General features: G+C 38.4%; 1 protein-coding gene across 1 annotated transcript in view; it reads left to right on the plus strand.

The window, feature by feature from the left end:
- The window catches only part of dvl1a (dishevelled segment polarity protein 1a), a 38,930-nt gene that overhangs the window by 16,453 nt on the left and 5,452 nt on the right, over positions 1-17,025 (plus strand). Inside the window, exons 4-14 of the mRNA XM_063014974.1 lie at positions 468-577; positions 7,923-8,061; positions 8,182-8,275; positions 8,535-8,604; positions 8,750-8,889; positions 10,438-10,514; positions 10,595-10,662; positions 10,851-10,928; positions 11,013-11,147; positions 12,558-12,725; positions 12,965-13,186. Of these exons, the coding sequence (XP_062871044.1) occupies positions 468-577; positions 7,923-8,061; positions 8,182-8,275; positions 8,535-8,604; positions 8,750-8,889; positions 10,438-10,514; positions 10,595-10,662; positions 10,851-10,928; positions 11,013-11,147; positions 12,558-12,725; positions 12,965-13,186 (1,301 nt within the window). The remainder of the gene's footprint in view (positions 1-467; positions 578-7,922; positions 8,062-8,181; positions 8,276-8,534; positions 8,605-8,749; positions 8,890-10,437; positions 10,515-10,594; positions 10,663-10,850; positions 10,929-11,012; positions 11,148-12,557; positions 12,726-12,964; positions 13,187-17,025) is intronic.

Raw genomic sequence — 17,025 nt, forward strand, 5'->3', positions numbered from 1 at the left:
TCTCTCATCAAGGCAGCAGAAGTTGTATTTGCCCAATAACACTGAACCCTGATTCAGCTATTGACCCTTCCCCAGCAGACAAACAACAAACTGTGTGTCTGTGTAGGCGCCTGGTCAACTGATAGCAGAGAAATTTTACATATTTACAGTACATTTGACAGAGAATAGACCAGAAAGCTTGTAGACTGAACATATAAGTAGAATTGTTGTATAGGGTCAGGTTTAAATTTTTACATTTTCCATTTGGGCATATGGCAGATGCGTTTTAATTCAAGTGGAATTTAAGAAGGTTATACAGGTAAACTTGCTTTTATTAATGTCCATAACAGTTTTACATCAGATGTAGTATATAGAGATTAAATCTATATCTATTTTGACCATAGCTGTGGGAATCTAACAAATATTTGAACTGCTACATAACTAAGATCCATGCCATTGTGTGTGTGTGTGTGTGTGTGTGTGTTTAGTGCCAATGCCGTGAGCAGTCGGGATGGACTGGACACAGAAACAGGAACAGAGTCCCTTGTGAGCCAGCGCAGGGAGCGGGAGCGAAGCCGCAGGGCACGAGACAACAAATGTAAGTATAATACGCTGTTATTAATAATCTGTGCAAATTATCTATTTACCTGTCAGGATTTGTGCTTACCACAAACCTAATAAACATTTAGGCAGGGACATGGACAGGTATATTTTAAAAACAGGACAAAAACCAAAGGTTTGACTAGACTTAAGGTGGTAGTGTCTGATGGTACTTACACAGTGTTTTTTTTTGCATCATTCCTTCGTTAAGCAGTGTTTGGTGCAAGGAAGGAAGAAAAACTTATAATTTCAGTCTTGTTTTTTGTGTTTAGTAAAGTATACACGTGTTGTTAAGTGTAGCGTTTTTGCTGGTATTAGACAAACCTTAAGCAACATCAGATACCTGCTTGTGTAAATGCTGGATAAGATTGCCAACCATCCATCTGTTTTGCTAACTGGGTTTCTAAATTCCCCAAATTTCTATTTGTCTGGCTAAAACGTTAAGATGTTTTTATTTATTTGTTTAATAAATGTTTGTTTTGTTTTTTAACCCTAAATGTTGCTGCGCCACCCGAGCTCCCACAGCAAAATATTACTTCAAAATACTTAAAATACCAAGACACTTTTTACAATATTAAGGATTGCTCACATAATGTAAAACTGTCATATGCAAAAAATAAATAAAGAAAGAATAAAGAAAGATTATGATTTCAATCATCTACTTGTTCTGGTACTGCAGACAAAATTCCAATATTTTTTAAATTAAATTGATATAGATGTTGTTGTTTTACCCAGACATAATTATAGTTTATGTGAGCACTAAAACCAGTACAAGTTCAGGTAATTTTCCAGTCAGGCTTCAGGACATTTAGTGCTCAGTACTGAATTTGTTTGTGTGTTTTAACTGCACACTTTCGAAAGGTCAAATGAAAATATATTGTTCCCTAGTGAGGGAAACGTTTTCTCATTAGTAAAGTATGTCTGGCTTCTCTCTTCTCATGTGAACACATGGTAGAAAGATTTGTTTTGCTTGCAAAACAGAATATCTAAATCTTTTTTATCGGATTCATTAACTACCAGTTTATGTTTTTTGTTTCACACACAGCTCCTTTAATCACCTTTACACGTTGCTCTTTTTTTCCTGGGCTCTTAGGTGGTACAGCAGTAAATTACGCCAACCCACTATATATTATATTATATTATATTTCATAATGTAACAGTATGTGCATGTGTGTGTGACTGTATTAGTGTATATGCTTATACAGATTTCTGTGTATGTGTTAATGTGTGTGTATTAGTGTATATGCCTGTATGTCTGTGTGTGTGTGTGTGTGTGTGTGTGTGTGTGTTGGTGTGGCTGGTTGTGTGTGTGTGTGCATGTGTGTTCAAGTGTATATGCCTGTGTGTGTCTGTGTTTGTATGTGTTAATGTGTGTGTGTGAGAGAGAAAGAAACAAGAGTGAGAGATATGTCACTGTTACATTTTTGCACTGTTTTTCTTACATTTCTTACATTTTAAATGTATATCTGTAACTTATATATATATATATATATATATATATATATATATATATATATATATATATATATATATATATATATATATATAGTATATTTTGTATTACTATTATTATTGTTGTTGTTTTTTTTATCTAATTTTTGTTTTACTTTTTTATTATATTTGTAATATACAGTGTATCACAAAAGTGAGTACACCCCTCACATTTCTGCAAATATTTCATTATATCTTTTCATGAGACAACACTATAGACATGAAACTTGGATATAACTTAGAGTAGTCAGTGTACAGCTTGTATAGCAGTGTAGATTTACTGTCTTCTGAAAATAACTCAACACACAGCCATTAATGTCTAAATAGCTGGCAACATAAGTGAGTACACCCCACAGTGAACATGTCCAAATTGTGCCCAAATGTGTCGTTGTCCCTCCCTGGTGTCATGTGTCAAGGTCCCAGGTATAAATGAGGAGCAGGGCTGTTAAATTTGGTGTTTTGGGTACAATTCTCTCATACTGGCCACTGGATATTCAACATGGCACCTCATGGCAAAGAACTCTCTGAGGATGTGAGAAATAGAATTGTTGCTCTCCACAAAGATGGCCTGGGCTATAAGAAGATTTCTAACACCCTGAAACTGAGCTACAGCATGGTGGCCAAGGTCATACAGCGGTTTTCCAGGACAGGTTCCACTCGGAACAGGCTTCGCCAGGGTCGACCAAAGAAGTCGAGTCCACGTGTTCGGCGTCATATCCAGAGGTTGGCTTTAAAAAATAGACACATGAGTGCTGCCAGCATTGCTGCAGAGGTTGAAGACGTGGGAGGTCAGCCTGTCAGTGCTCAGACCATACGCCGCACACTGCATCAACTCGGTCTGCTTGGTCGTCATCCCAGAAGGAAGCTGACGCACGAGAAAGTTCACTAACAGTTTGCTGAAAACAAGCAGTCCAAGAACATGGATTACTGGAATGCCCTGTGGTCTGACGAGACCAAGATAAACTTGTTTGGCTCAGATGGTGTCCAGCATGTGTGGCGGCGCCCTGGTGAGAAGTACCAAGACAACTGTATCTTGCCTACAGTCAAGCATGGTGGTGGTAGCATCATGGTCTTGGGCTGCATGAGTGTTGCTGGCACTGGGGAGCTGCAGTTCATTGAGGGAAACATGAATTCCAACATGTACTGTGACATTCTGAAACAGAGCATGATCCCCTCCCTTCGAAAACTGGGCCTCATGGCAGTTTTCCAACAGGATAACGACCCCAAACACAACCTCCAAGATGACAACTGCCTTGCTGAGGAAGCTGAAGGTAAAGGTGATGGACTAAACCCAATTGAGCACCTGTGGCGCATCCTCATGTGGAAGGTGGAGGAGTTCAAGGTGTCTAACATCCACCAGCTCCGTGATGTCATCATGGAGGAGTGGAAGAGGATTCCAGTAGCAACCTGTGCAGCTCTGGTGAATTCCATGCCCAGGAGGGTTAAGGCAGTGCTGGATAATAATGGTGGTCACACAAAATATTGACACTTTTGGCACAATTTGGACATGTTCACTGTGGGGTATACTCACTTATGTTGCCAGCCATTTAGACATTAATGGCTGTGTGTTGAGTTATTTTCAGAAGACAGTAAATCTACACTGCTATACAAGTTGTACACTGACTACTCTAAGTTATATCCAAGTTTTATTTCTATAGTGTTGTCCCATGAAAAGATATAATAAAATATTTGCAGAAATGTGAGGGGTGTACTCACTTTTGTGATACACTGTATGTTACCAAGCTTTGGCAATACGAATGTCCATGTTTTGTCATGCCAGTAAAGTTACATTAGAGTTAGAGTTAGCGAGAGAAAGAGACAGTGAGATGGTAGGAGACAGAATAAGAGAGATAGTGAGAGTGAGACTCAGTGAGAGATACAGTGAGAGAAAGAGACAGATCGAGAGAGTAAATTGATAAAACAAAGTGAGATGATGTGAGAGTTCATGGTGTGCACATGGACAGGTGTGAAGCTCAGGGGCAGCAGGATTGTGTGTGTGTGTGTGTGTGTGTGTGTGTGTGTGTGTGTGTGTGTGTGTGTATCTGTTTCATGCCTCAGGCACTCATATATTACGTGCTGAACCATGGTGGATGTTTGGGAACCAGTAAAAAAGACGAGTGAACATTTCAATTGTGTTACAGACGACTGACAGTTTTATTGCTTTGACTTCAAGGATGATTAGTAGAAAACCATTTTTTGCTTTTTTCCCTAACATTTGTGATCACATTGACTCCAGGATTAGCAAGTAATGAGAAATTCATGTTATATAAATCTTTACTCTTGGCTTTATTTTATTAATGGAATTTATTCTAAATAAACCAGTATGTTTTGGACTGTAAAATGTGTTTTTGCCCACTTACAAGAATCAGTCTTGGGGGTGTGAAGTTTAATGTTTCAGCTTATTAATAATTAAAGGTTAGCAAGGTTCTAGCTAACATTCTAGCTACATTTGTAAGGACAGGCACTAATGTTGGGCAAGAGGAACTGGCTCGCAATCACAATCCACATTTAATTCATACCAAAAGTGTTTGATAGGTTTGATGTCATGGCTCTGTGTTTGTGTATTCTGTATAGACCACGCTTTGTGCATAAAATCAGTCATGCTGAAACAGGAAAGGGCCTTTCCCAACTTTTGAAAGCATTATTTAGCAAGTGGTGTGTCTAAACACCTCAAATCAGTAATCAGAAGCATGTTTAACATTTTGCAGTTTTGAATCACTGATCACAATGCAATAACACACCCCAGACAGGACACCAGTCCACCGTGGGGCACTGGCCACCCTTCTCAGACATATCTAATCATGTCTGTATTTAGATGCCTGACTGGCTAATAGCACTGCAGGGGATTCAAACCCTGTGTCAACCATATCTTAATTGCCACTGTTGGGCCCCTGAGCAAGGCCCTTAACACTCAATTTCTCTAGTTGTATTCAGTCACTTGAAGCTGAAATGGAATGTATTAATCTGCTGCATTTTGTCATGTCTTTGTGTCAGAAATGTGTATATAGAGATTTAAACTCAATTGTACAAGTCAGCATAATTGTTACAGTTACTGAGTACTAAACGGAAGGCCTGGGCTTGTCTTTTAGCTTCTGAGATAATGTTAGCAAGGGGGCTATCACAACATCATCAGCCTAAGAGCCACAAAAGCACTTCAGAGAGTGAATAACTAGCAATCAACGCAAGCCATTATTTGTGTTTTAGCTTGCTGGCCTGTTAGCTGTTTTCTTTATTTAATACATCACTGGCTGGCTTTCATCTCTGACTTAAGGCATGTTATCCTGCTAGCAGTAGCTTACTGTCTAAAACATGCAAATTGTCTCTTCGTCTGCTCTGATTTTAGCATATGCTTTGGTGAATTTCTTAAATTTAAGTTGACTTGATCCTGCAGTACTATGTGCCACGCTAAGGGCAATGAATGTGCTCTAGCAACCTGACTAACATTAGCTTGTCAGCTATTTAATCCGACCTATTGTGAAGAAAAAGTTGTTCTATTTTTAGAAACCGGAAATCATCTTTATATTAATGCCAGTGGTTAATGGGATGTCCAACAAGCTCATGGTCAGGATTCCATATACTTTTGGCTAAACAGTATATATTGTTTCAATAATGTCATACTTTACTTTTCTATGGAGTGGAAGTGGAGGTGTAATCAGGATATGTAGGTTATATGAAAAGACATTAATTTCTCATGTTCTTGTGAAGTGCTTCACCGCAGGCGAACCTCACTTCATAAATCACCTGTCTTGCAGCACACCTGGCTCAGAGGGTCAGATTGAGTAGCATGTCATTGCATCTCTAGTCTGGGCGGGGTACATCCTTACAGAGCTATTTATTTGGTCTGTTTCTGCTTGGGTTTGGAGCACATGTGTAATGTGAGCATACAGAGTAGAGATCTAGATTCTGCTCACTCTGGCTTACATTTCAAAGTACTTTGTATTTGTTACACGTGGGCAGATCAGTGCCAGACTTGCAGCTGTAGAGGTAAGATATCTTGCCTTTAATTTATATAGCTTTGTGAAAAACTAAATGTTAAATTAATACCAGACTGAACAGCAGTCATAGATTGTGGCAAACAGACCTTTGTCCGGACTCACCAGGGTGGGAGATGCAGCACAGCGCAAATTCAGAAATGTTTCTCTACATGTCGCTTGCAGTAATTTCTAAGAGAATTGTCTCTAAGCACGTCTTTGTGCTGTATGATTATGGAGCTATGTGCATTATAGCCAAATTGTTTTAAAAAGATTTATCTTGTAGCAAAAGTTACTGAAGTCAGTTAATCACCTTCATTTCCTGCGATTTTTGGAGATGTGCCACCTTATTTTTTGTAGATACATTTGAGACATTTGCTACATTATTTGATAATACATATAATTGTTCTTTGAAATTCTTTAAAGGCTTCTAGCTGATCATTTTAATGAAACCCCTGTCCCACTGTTTTGCTGTTGCATATATAATTGTTGACATAGTCATCCAAGGCCAGTAGTCGAGAGGAATTCTATTTCTTGCTTTCATATTTTAATTGAAATCATGGCCACCTGGGAGCTTTTCATTATCTCACAGTTTCACTCAGTTATGATTTTGTGTGCCATAATGCTATATGAAAATTATTTTTCTATAAGATGCTTTATTACTCTTTGAACACTTTGATAATTAATCAGTTCTGTATACTGTATTTAGTGTGTGGATGCAGATTGATGTGTAGCTATTTCTTTTAACTAGAAAAAGAAAAAAGAAAATGATGCTCCTGAGAATTTTTTGTAGAATTGAAGGGTCCTCGACCAAGTGCATTAATTTACTCGATGGCGTTGCATTAACCTGTGACCCAGAAAGACGTTTTGTCTGGCAGAAGGCAGGTGTTAGCCTGCACCCTCCCAGGCTAGACGCTGTAGTCACACCTTCTCGTCTGCACAGTTGTATGGGGGTTTAATTACATCTGCTTTCTTTGCATCTGTTTCTCCCTTGTTTCAGCATCTCCTCTGCAGATAAGAAGTGGATCGAACTGCTTGGTGCTGCTCAGTTAAAATCAGTTGCTGAAGAAGCAAGGACGATGACAATGAATGGATTTTATAGAAGCTGCATTTAACCGAAATATTAGTGCAGGGCCTTGATTTGAAGAGTGTCCTTTTGAAATCCATTACAGGTGTTTGTGAAGAGTACCTTCTAGACTTGGATGGTTGCCTGGGCAGTACAGTCTAGAATGAAATGGTTTTTATAAAAAAGGTGGAGTGTAAATGATTGAAATGAGTAGAGCTGCAGCACTTTTGTGCATTTTAGCGGGGGTTTGTGTTGGTGTGTGTTAGCACACTAGAGAGACCCTGATGAACATGACTACACTACAGTGTTTTGGTCGAATTCAGTGTTGTCTAAGACCCTTCCAGAGCATACGATGCCATCCTGAGCCACAACCACAAGCCTGTGTGTGTATGTATGCTTAACCTTTAATAATCTCATTGTAACTCATTATTGAAGAATTGCCTTTGGTGTTGTAGTGAGGTAGATAGCACAGGCAGTATTGACTCAGCAATAATAATATATTTTTACATATACTGCTTGGTGTGTTTAACTTTAAACTTTCCCTATTGCTCCTTTAAATAGTGAGCTCTTTTACAAAAAGTCACAAAGCTTTGTTCTTTTTTCAATATACCTGTCCTTGCCTCTTATAACATTTAAAATCATTAAATAATCAAAATTATTGTAATTGTTTTTAATTACAGTTGTTCAATTTAAGTTATTTGTGTTTCATTTGCTGGGTATTTACTGGTATTGGTTCTACAGCTCATATCTTGTATGTGATTGTGTCTCAGCCTCATTTGCGTTGTATGTGAATAAATATTTGTCTCTGTCTCAAGTCGCTCGGGTGAACGGACATACGAAAGCCGAGCGTGCCAATCGGGACTCGGCAATGGGTTACGACAGCACCTCCATGATGAGCAGCGAGCTGGAGTCCAGCTCCTTTATCGACAGTGAGGATGATGAGGATGCCAGCAGGTGAGGTCCTTCTCATATCTCAGAAAGCCTTATATATATGATATAATTAGGTAAATTATCCCTCTTATGCAAAGTAATGATCATGTTTTGAATAAAACTCATTTTATTGTTGTTGTGCAGACTCAGCAGTTCTACTGAACAGAGCACTTCATCCCACCTCATGCGCAGACACAAGCGCCGACGAAGGAGACAGAAAGTGGCTAAAATGGACAGGGTGAGTTTATTAACTGAGTTTGCTGATATCCAAACAATGCTAGCTTGGAATTATACATGTTAAGTGGATGTTCACAATTTGGGATGTTGCTTGTACACTGACACTGCTGTACATGCAATACATGCAAGCCACTATAAAGTCCTCTTTTAATTTTTGTTAGGCAATACAGAGGTAGACTCTGCATGAACATACACTGATGCAGCAAGTATAAACAATACAGACATTATGCCAATTTAATGTTTTTGTTTTCTCTCAATAGTCTTCGTCTTTCAGCAGCATCACAGACTCCACCATGAGCCTGAACATTATCACGGTCACACTTAACATGGGTAAGAACTTGTTACCTCTTGTTTACACCTTTCCACTCACCTCAGGTATAACCTGATGCAGCTATTACTCTCAAAAAAGCAGATCTTTCTGGTCTTTTACAATATTGTGTTTAGACCAAAGTTTTTCTATTCCACTTTTGTACAGAGAAGTATAACTTCCTCGGCATCAGCATAGTGGGACAGAGTAATGACCGGGGAGATGGAGGCATCTATATCGGCTCTATAATGAAAGGTGGTGCCGTAGCAGCTGATGGACGGATTGAACCGGGAGACATGCTGTTACAGGTATTAGATTACCTATAGTGCACGGAAGTCTTGAATTCAAATAATCTACCATGTCAAATTATTTAAGTTATTAAGTTAAGTAGTTGAAACCTAAAACACACTGAGTGCTTTTGTCTTTTTAAATGCTTTCAAATCTGTACAAGCATTTATGAATGGTAAAAACTATTAACAAAAAATGAGTCAGTCCACAGTCCAAAGACGTGCAAGTGAGGTGAACTGAAGATACCAAATTGTCCATGACTGTGTTCGATATAAACTTGTGAAATGAGTAACTACCGTTTCTGTCGTGGATGTAATCGAAGGGTGTAAAACATGATGTTAAAAATCCAAATAAACAAACAAACTCTCTTCCCCCAAACCTTACATCATTCACTGTACCAAAAATCTTTAATTCTATTTAAAGTTCTTTATTATACCCAAAAGTGTAATTGAAAGCTTGTGTAAACATACCTTCAACTGCTGGATCAGCTTGTTTGTTTACATTTTTGGTAAATAAAAGAAACAGGAAGCATTATTAAGGTTTTATAGAAGGGGTGAGTGAAATCACTGGAAAAAAATAATGTCATTTGAAGGAAAGACCATTAAAGTAAAAAATATAGATAGTAAGTACCTCATTCTCTAAAAGTTTTGGTAAAGTACTCACTCTAGCTCAGATACATAGACTTTTTTCATCCCTGTTTTGCTTTTCGTTTGTGTTCACCCAAACCCCCCCCCCCCCATCCCCCATGCTGTGTGTTATTTTCTGCCTCTCCTTTTCCTTCCTGCCACAGGACCTCGTAACTTGGTTTTGTAGCGTAGACGTATAAATCACGTTATTTTAAAGTGTTTGAGTTTTTTTTTGCTTCACTATATGTTGTATTAAAGCAAAGATTCAGTTTATGGTATCAGCTCATTCTTCTAAGAAAAAGACTTGGAAACAACCACATGATTATGACACATAAACCACAACCTTATGATTGATAAACCACAACCTTATGATTGATAAACCACAACCTTATGATTGTGGAAGCGTCACAGTGGCACTACAGTACATCTCTTTTTATGTCTTTTAGAGGAAAGAGATGGAATTCTTGTATGCTCTGAAGGAACGCTAGCCAATTTATAAATGTGTGAGGTTGTGTTTTTTAAAAATAGAATTTGCTGCCCCATGACAATTCAGGATTTGCAGTTTAAAAATTCGTAGTGGCTGGTTCTAAGGTTTTCTTTTTTTTTTTTAATGAAAGCATGTGCCTGGCACTCCAAATAAACAGCTGTGTAGATAATAAACCAAACAGCATTTGTACTGTATTGCTTGTATTTTGATTATTTGATTTTTAAGCGATTATGACCATACTGCCAATGTATACTGTACTGATATGACTGTATCAAGGGCAGCAGTGTTGTTGGGATTTTTAAACATTTATTGTCAATGCTGGGAAGGGAACAGCAGTGTGTGTAGAGTTGGTTCAACCAGTTACTTGTAGGGAACAATAAATAAAAGCATCGATAACTGAGGTAACAGGATGTTCTTTTATTGAACTCACTGAATCTGCGGTGTCATCTCCGCAGGTGAACGATGTGAATTTTGAGAACATGAGCAACGATGATGCAGTGAGGATTCTGCGGGAAATTGTATCTAAACCAGGGTAAGAAAGCACAGCATTAAACCCTGAAATGAGCTTGATTTAATAATGACACAGAGTGACTGATTATTCCTGCTTCATAGACCTATAAGTCTGACTGTGGCTAAGTGCTGGGACCCGTCTCCTCGGAGCTACTTCACGATTCCCAGAGGTACAACATTTCACATTACCATCATTTCATAGCTACTGAACAGCAATAATACCAGCAGTTATTCTCTTTTCAAAAGGTCTTCTGGGTCCTCTTTGTTGCTAATGCAAAATCTTTAGCATTTAATGTATGGGCTAAGAGATTTCAAACCAAAAGTACCAAGACTTTTTTACTGTCTTTTCATTTCCCAGCTGAACCTGTCAGACCCATTGATCCAGCTGCCTGGATTTCTCACACTACAGCGATGACTGGGACATTTCCACACTACGGTACACTGGAATCGTTTTTTGTGTTTTTAACCATCTCATGTTTTTGCCCCAACCCTTGCTAATTGTCTTCTTATTATTCATTAGAGCTGGACGACTTGCCTTTATCCGTCAGTAAGACAGAAATGTCCACCGTCGTGAAGGTGATGCAGTTGCCTGATTCAGGGCTTGAGATTAGAGACAGAATGTGGCTGAAGATCACCATAGCAAATGCTGTCATTGGTGAGTGATGTAATAACTTGGAATGCTTAGTTCACAACTTGCAACTTTTGGCACATACCCATGACAAGACCTTATATAGTGTGTAGCTGATTAGCTCTAGAGCCAGCATAAAATGATCAGCAAACAGAAAACGTCACAATGTATTTAGTCTCATATTATGATCAAAAGTTACCAAATTCAGCACTCGTGAATGGAATAGGCCACTGCTAATTTGGATTTCAGACAAAATCCAGTAGGGGGGCTGTGAAAGTAAATAAATGGGGTTGTAATGGGCATTAGGCTTAAGGAGAAATAAAAATATGTTCTTTTTAATGCATTTGGGCTTTTGGCTCGTTGGGACAGTAATCAGAATGACCCTGTAATATGTGCACTAAACGTTACTAACACTAGAGAGAGTAGTTTGGTCGTTTGTTTTTTTCAATACAATGGGTTTAAACCTGGTCCACTAGAGGGGTTTAGTGAGTCTCCAAGTGACTTCAAAGATGATGCCAAACAAATGAAAAAAAAGAAACTGATTAAATAACCAAATTAAACACAGTTACATTTACAAATGCAAATGTAATAATAACCTCCATCACAATTCTTAATGTAGCCTACTTTTAAAAAGTATTAGCTTCTCTTGACACAAATCCTTTAATTAATTGTACTAGTTATTATATATTAACAAATTCTTTAATTTATTCATCCATTTATTTATTCACCCATTCATGCTCTTTAATAACCACAATATTCTGGCCATAGTCATGGTTGCTCTGGAATCCAGCAACACACATATGGGTCAAACCCCACACTGATCAAACTTTGGGCTCAGTTAACATTTTAGCCATGACTAAACATTCTAACAATGTCTAACATGTAATTTGCAATTTTATTTTGCTGTGCAAACTTTACACATTTGTTCATTCAGTCAGGGTTGTGGTGGTTCTGGTTTTCCTGGAAACATCACTAATAATAGAGGTCTATGTTTTAGGCCATTTGAAATGTATTTTATAAGAGAAGCTGCTGTGCAGATAAAATCCACATTTGCCCCCAGGCCCCCGTTGGACATGCCTGCTGTACAGGATCAATATAAAGAACCGTCCCCTAGAAATGGGAAAGCACTTCTATTCATACAAACTTGTGGTTTTGTTTGATTAATCATCATTCATAAGTTGGGTGATCCCTAGTAATGATTGTGTAACCACTTTTTTCGTGATCCCTAGTAATGATTGTGTAAACACTTTTTTCGTGATCCCTAGTAATGATTGTGTAAACACTTTTTTTCAGCTGACACATGTAATTCCTTCTTTGTGATCTTTTAATACCTTAAAAGTTTTCTATCAAAGCAATGTAACCAAAGCTTAAGGATTTAAACTGTAATAAATACAGTATCTCTATTAGCCTAAATGTCATGATGTGTGTTTTTGTTAGGTGCTGATGTGGTGGACTGGCTGTATTCACGGGTGGAGGGCTTTAAGGACCGGCGCGATGCTCGGAAATACGCCAGCAATTTGCTAAAACACGGCTACCTAAGACACACCGTCAATAAAATAACCTTCTCTGAACAGTGCTACTACACTTTTGGAGATCTGTGCCAAAGTAAGTCCGTGTTTAGTTCTGTTTAATTTATCTTGTTTACTCTGTGAGCTACAGACGGGTGACAAGGTATAACCAACATAATGTTGATGCAGTGTAGACAGTGTAGATGCGTAACACAGCCAAGATTCGAACTCTCGGCAGTGGTGGGCTTGTGTAATAAACCACTTCACCACCCATATCACACTTTAAATCAGCTAGTTATAACAATTTTAAAACAGTATAAAATGTTTCTCCTGCAGACATGGCCTCTCTGAACCTCAATGAGGGTGGATCTAGTGGTGGTGGTTCGGAGCAGGACGCTCTCGCCCCTCTGCCTCCAGCGGGCACCAACCCATGGCCCACCGGTGGACAGCCGTACCCGTATCCAGGCTACCCAAACCCACCGCCAGGCTTTCCTCCAGGATACTCAGAGCCCTGCCACAGTTTTCACAGTGGCAGTGCCGGCAGCCAGCAAAGTGAAGGTAGGATTTAATGTGTGTGCATGTGTGTGAGTGTGCGTCTGTATGTGTGTTAGGGAAAAAGAAAGTGAAAGAAAGAAGCTGAACTTTCCTGAATTGGGAAGTTGTATGAAGCAACTGTGTTGAATAAAATATGTCAGTAGTGAAGCAGGGGGAGCCCCTTTGTCCCACATTTCACAGACATGCTGTTTTACTTTTGGTTTTGGCTTGCTAATGCAAAAGGATAATACTTTATTGAAAGGAAGTGAATAATCAGTTTGAAAGGTTTCCTCATAGATCATTACCAGTACATGGCGTATTTATTCTTTAGGAAGCACAAAGGAAATGAATAACACAGGAAATTTTCTGGTTATGGTAACTGAGTACTGCATAAAATATTGAACAGCGCTTATAAAAAATAATTATCATTTAGTTGTCCTTTAAGGAGTGTATTGTAGCAATCTTTTTATTTATATTTTGTGAATAACATAGTTGAAAATGTTCTCTACATGCCAAACGTTGGTGCGCACTTCTCCTAATTATTATTATATTTTTATGTAATTATTATATTATGAATTTGTGTATTTCAGCCACATTCATTGGAAAGATGTATAAAATCAGTTATATAAAATAAATTGTTTCCAATATTGTGGCAACAGTTTGGGAAGTTCTTTCCTTTTCTGACATGACTCTGACATGCTTGTGAACGAAGGAAGGTCCATACAGACTTCAACCCAATTAAACATTTTAGGGATTAATATGAATGTTAATTGTGAGTCAAAATCAGTTGACACGAATTTTCACAGCTCTGATAAAAGCTCTTGATAAAAGGCTTGCCAGAAGAGTGGGGGCTGTTATATCTGTAAAGCAAAGAAGGGTTTTTATTAATGCCGCTGGTTTTAAAGCAGAATGTCCTAAAACTGTGTGATTCTTGCAACTGTTTTTTTCTGTGACTGAATGTTTGGAACACATACTTCTTTACTTCGTCAAAAATCCCCACGTTTAACAAGTTGATCATGGGTTTTCTGAAAAAGATTTAGCAAGCTACACAAAGCAACTCTGTGTCCTGGCCTCCTGCTTCATCAGTGGTGATGATGACTGACTACATCTGGTGATGCATTTGTGCTATAAATAGGACTTGTTTGACAGCAGACATTACAAAGTACAAAGAACACGTTTTGTCCAGACAGGAGAAGAAACCCCCAAAATTAAGATTAAATTGTCTGGATGTACAGATGTAATCCAGTATGACTACCAAAAAACACATGATACACTGGTGACACAGCCCACTGTCATGTGAGCTTGACATTGTCATGGGTTTAAAAGTCCCTGTCTCACCTTGTATTTTATTTGTGATCAGCAACCAACCTTAGTTAAGTTTTAAAAGGTCGACTGTGGAACCAGAGTTTCTTTTGTGCACAGCAACATAAAATGTTACTGGGGTATGTTGTACATTGGACTCTGCAGACTTTACCAGGTTAAAGTGGTGGTAAAACATAAAAATAAATGAATGAATATAAAGTAACTGTATAGCAAAAAAAACAATAGTGGTTGAATACTTGTTCCCCCTCAGTGTAATAGTGCTTATATTCCACAGCACAAATGTAGTTAAAAAAATGATGGCTACTTTATTTTTTATTAGAAACCTGATTAAAACTATATTTGAGTTCTTATTTTAAAGGAATGATTAGGAATGGTCCGGTGGTTCTGAAACTGTCTTACTGCTGGGGCTGTTTGTGTTTAATAAAAATACTGCGTAGGCTACACAGACGCTACAACCATATGTCTCACACACTGTTTACAATCTCAAGTTTTGTAAGTGACTCTAAATTCTAAATATTTGCTGATATAGGAATAAACAGATAGCATGGTGGTGATGCAAATGTACTGGTACTGATAGATACAGAGACCCAGGATTAATTTGTTTCTCTAGTTTGCATGAGGATTTGGTTTAGATTATGTAGTTATCTTTTAACTTTAACACCAAATGGCATTGTATAGGAAAGTGATTGTTCACTTAAATATTCAATCAACCTATTAACTATAAGCACTGTACTCTATTTTAGGTTTTATATAATGTTTATTCCCCATATTTTACAAGTTAGTATGTAATAAAGTAAATCATTGCTGCAAAACGTGTTTAATAGTAACCAATTGTTTCCTTTACCTTTGTCCCAGTTTGTGTGTATATTCCCTGTGTGGTAGGACCAGTTTTACATACTTGCTGATTATCTTCCACTACCACTGGGAACTTCCATTGGAATTTCACATAAGGGTTCTGAATGGCTGCCTCGAGCTGCCCCACTGGCAGGAACATGATTCTCTGATTCTGTTTCTTGTGGGGTTTACACTGCATTAAAGAGTAGCTCCCAATGATTTTGACATACAGATGTTTGTTTGTGAAATTCTATGAACAGCCCATTGATGACAGAATTGAATGGCTGGCAAAATGAACATGATAAACATACTCAGATCCACTGTAGTTTCTATATACAGTGGATTTAGAAAGTATTTAGACCCCTTGACTTTACTGTGTTGTGGATTTGTCACTGAATGGATTCAGCTGCCATCAACTGCTACTATTGAATGCTTAAGCTCGGGGTCAGGGTCCAGGGAACCGCCTCCAGCAGTAGCTTCACAAGCGACTTCCGTAGTATGACTGTATTTATTTACTTATTTATTTTGGGGTTAAGTCTAAGACATGAGATTTTTCATTCCTCTCATTGTGCTTAGGTTTAGTCGTCTGATTATTTTTGCACACAGAAGCTCCTGTGCGCTGTGTTCCTGCTTCGTCCGTCTGGCTACTGCTGTGGTGCTGAGGAGAATAACTAAGAATTGGCTTAGTGGTTGCATGTTGGGTGTGTCCACAATTGACCAGTCATGAAGTGTGAAATGATGGGACCTACAGAGGAGGGCTAAAGCAATACAAATATGCATACACAGTGTATTATGACTGTAGAAAGCAAATTAAAAAGAGGACATGTCTGGAGGAAAAGAGGACCTGTAGTCACCCTTGTATTAAAGGACCACATCTAAGGCAGTCACTCTGTAATGTCACTTAGACCATGTACTACAATACAAACCCACAAGACAAATTTGGGGACAAGAAACATGACGATAATAATAATGCACCATTGTAATAAAAATACATGATAAAATGTATTGAAATTGTCCTAATAACTGTAAGGAGAACAGTTAAAAAACCTTTTTTTCTGCTTGTGCACTTTGTTTTGTGCACTATGTGGCGAGATACATAGGGAACATGAAGGTGTATCAGATTTGACCATTGTGGTTGCACACAAGAAGTGATACCCTGATCTGTGCTAATTCAACTTTAACTCAAAATGTGTATGTGTGTGTGTCTGTGTGTGTGTTAGCATTTGAGGATTCACAGTACAGAAGTTTTGCCACTGGATGTGTAGGGTGAGTGAGAGGTGTTTGTATAAAGTGGGCTGGGCTCATGGCTTGGCTGCTTTGCAGGCTTGTGTATGGTAACTCTGTTGTTCCCTTTGTTTCTGCTGGGCAATGATAGACTGAAGGAGGAATGCTAACAGGACTGGGGGATCTGGTAAGCTTGCCATCCACCCATCACCCCTGCTTCCTGTCTTCTTTTTCTTTGTTTCAAACCCTTCTTCTTTCTGCCCATCCTTTTCTCAGTTCCATTGATTCATCAGCCCATGTGACTGGGATTTCAGCTAGTCTGTGTTTTACTGTGCAGTGTGGGCATGTGTTGCGTTGCTGTATTTTATAATGGTATTATTTGTGCATGCCAGTTGCACAGTGGAAGGTGTTTTTTATTTAAAATGTCAACAGTCACATGAGTGCAAGCTTTGCCAAAGAGGAAGCTTAAGTGCATCAGGAAA

This window comes from Trichomycterus rosablanca, chromosome 19 (assembly GCF_030014385.1).
Source record: "Trichomycterus rosablanca isolate fTriRos1 chromosome 19, fTriRos1.hap1, whole genome shotgun sequence".
In the NCBI taxonomy this organism is placed as follows: Eukaryota; Metazoa; Chordata; class Actinopteri; order Siluriformes; family Trichomycteridae; genus Trichomycterus; species Trichomycterus rosablanca.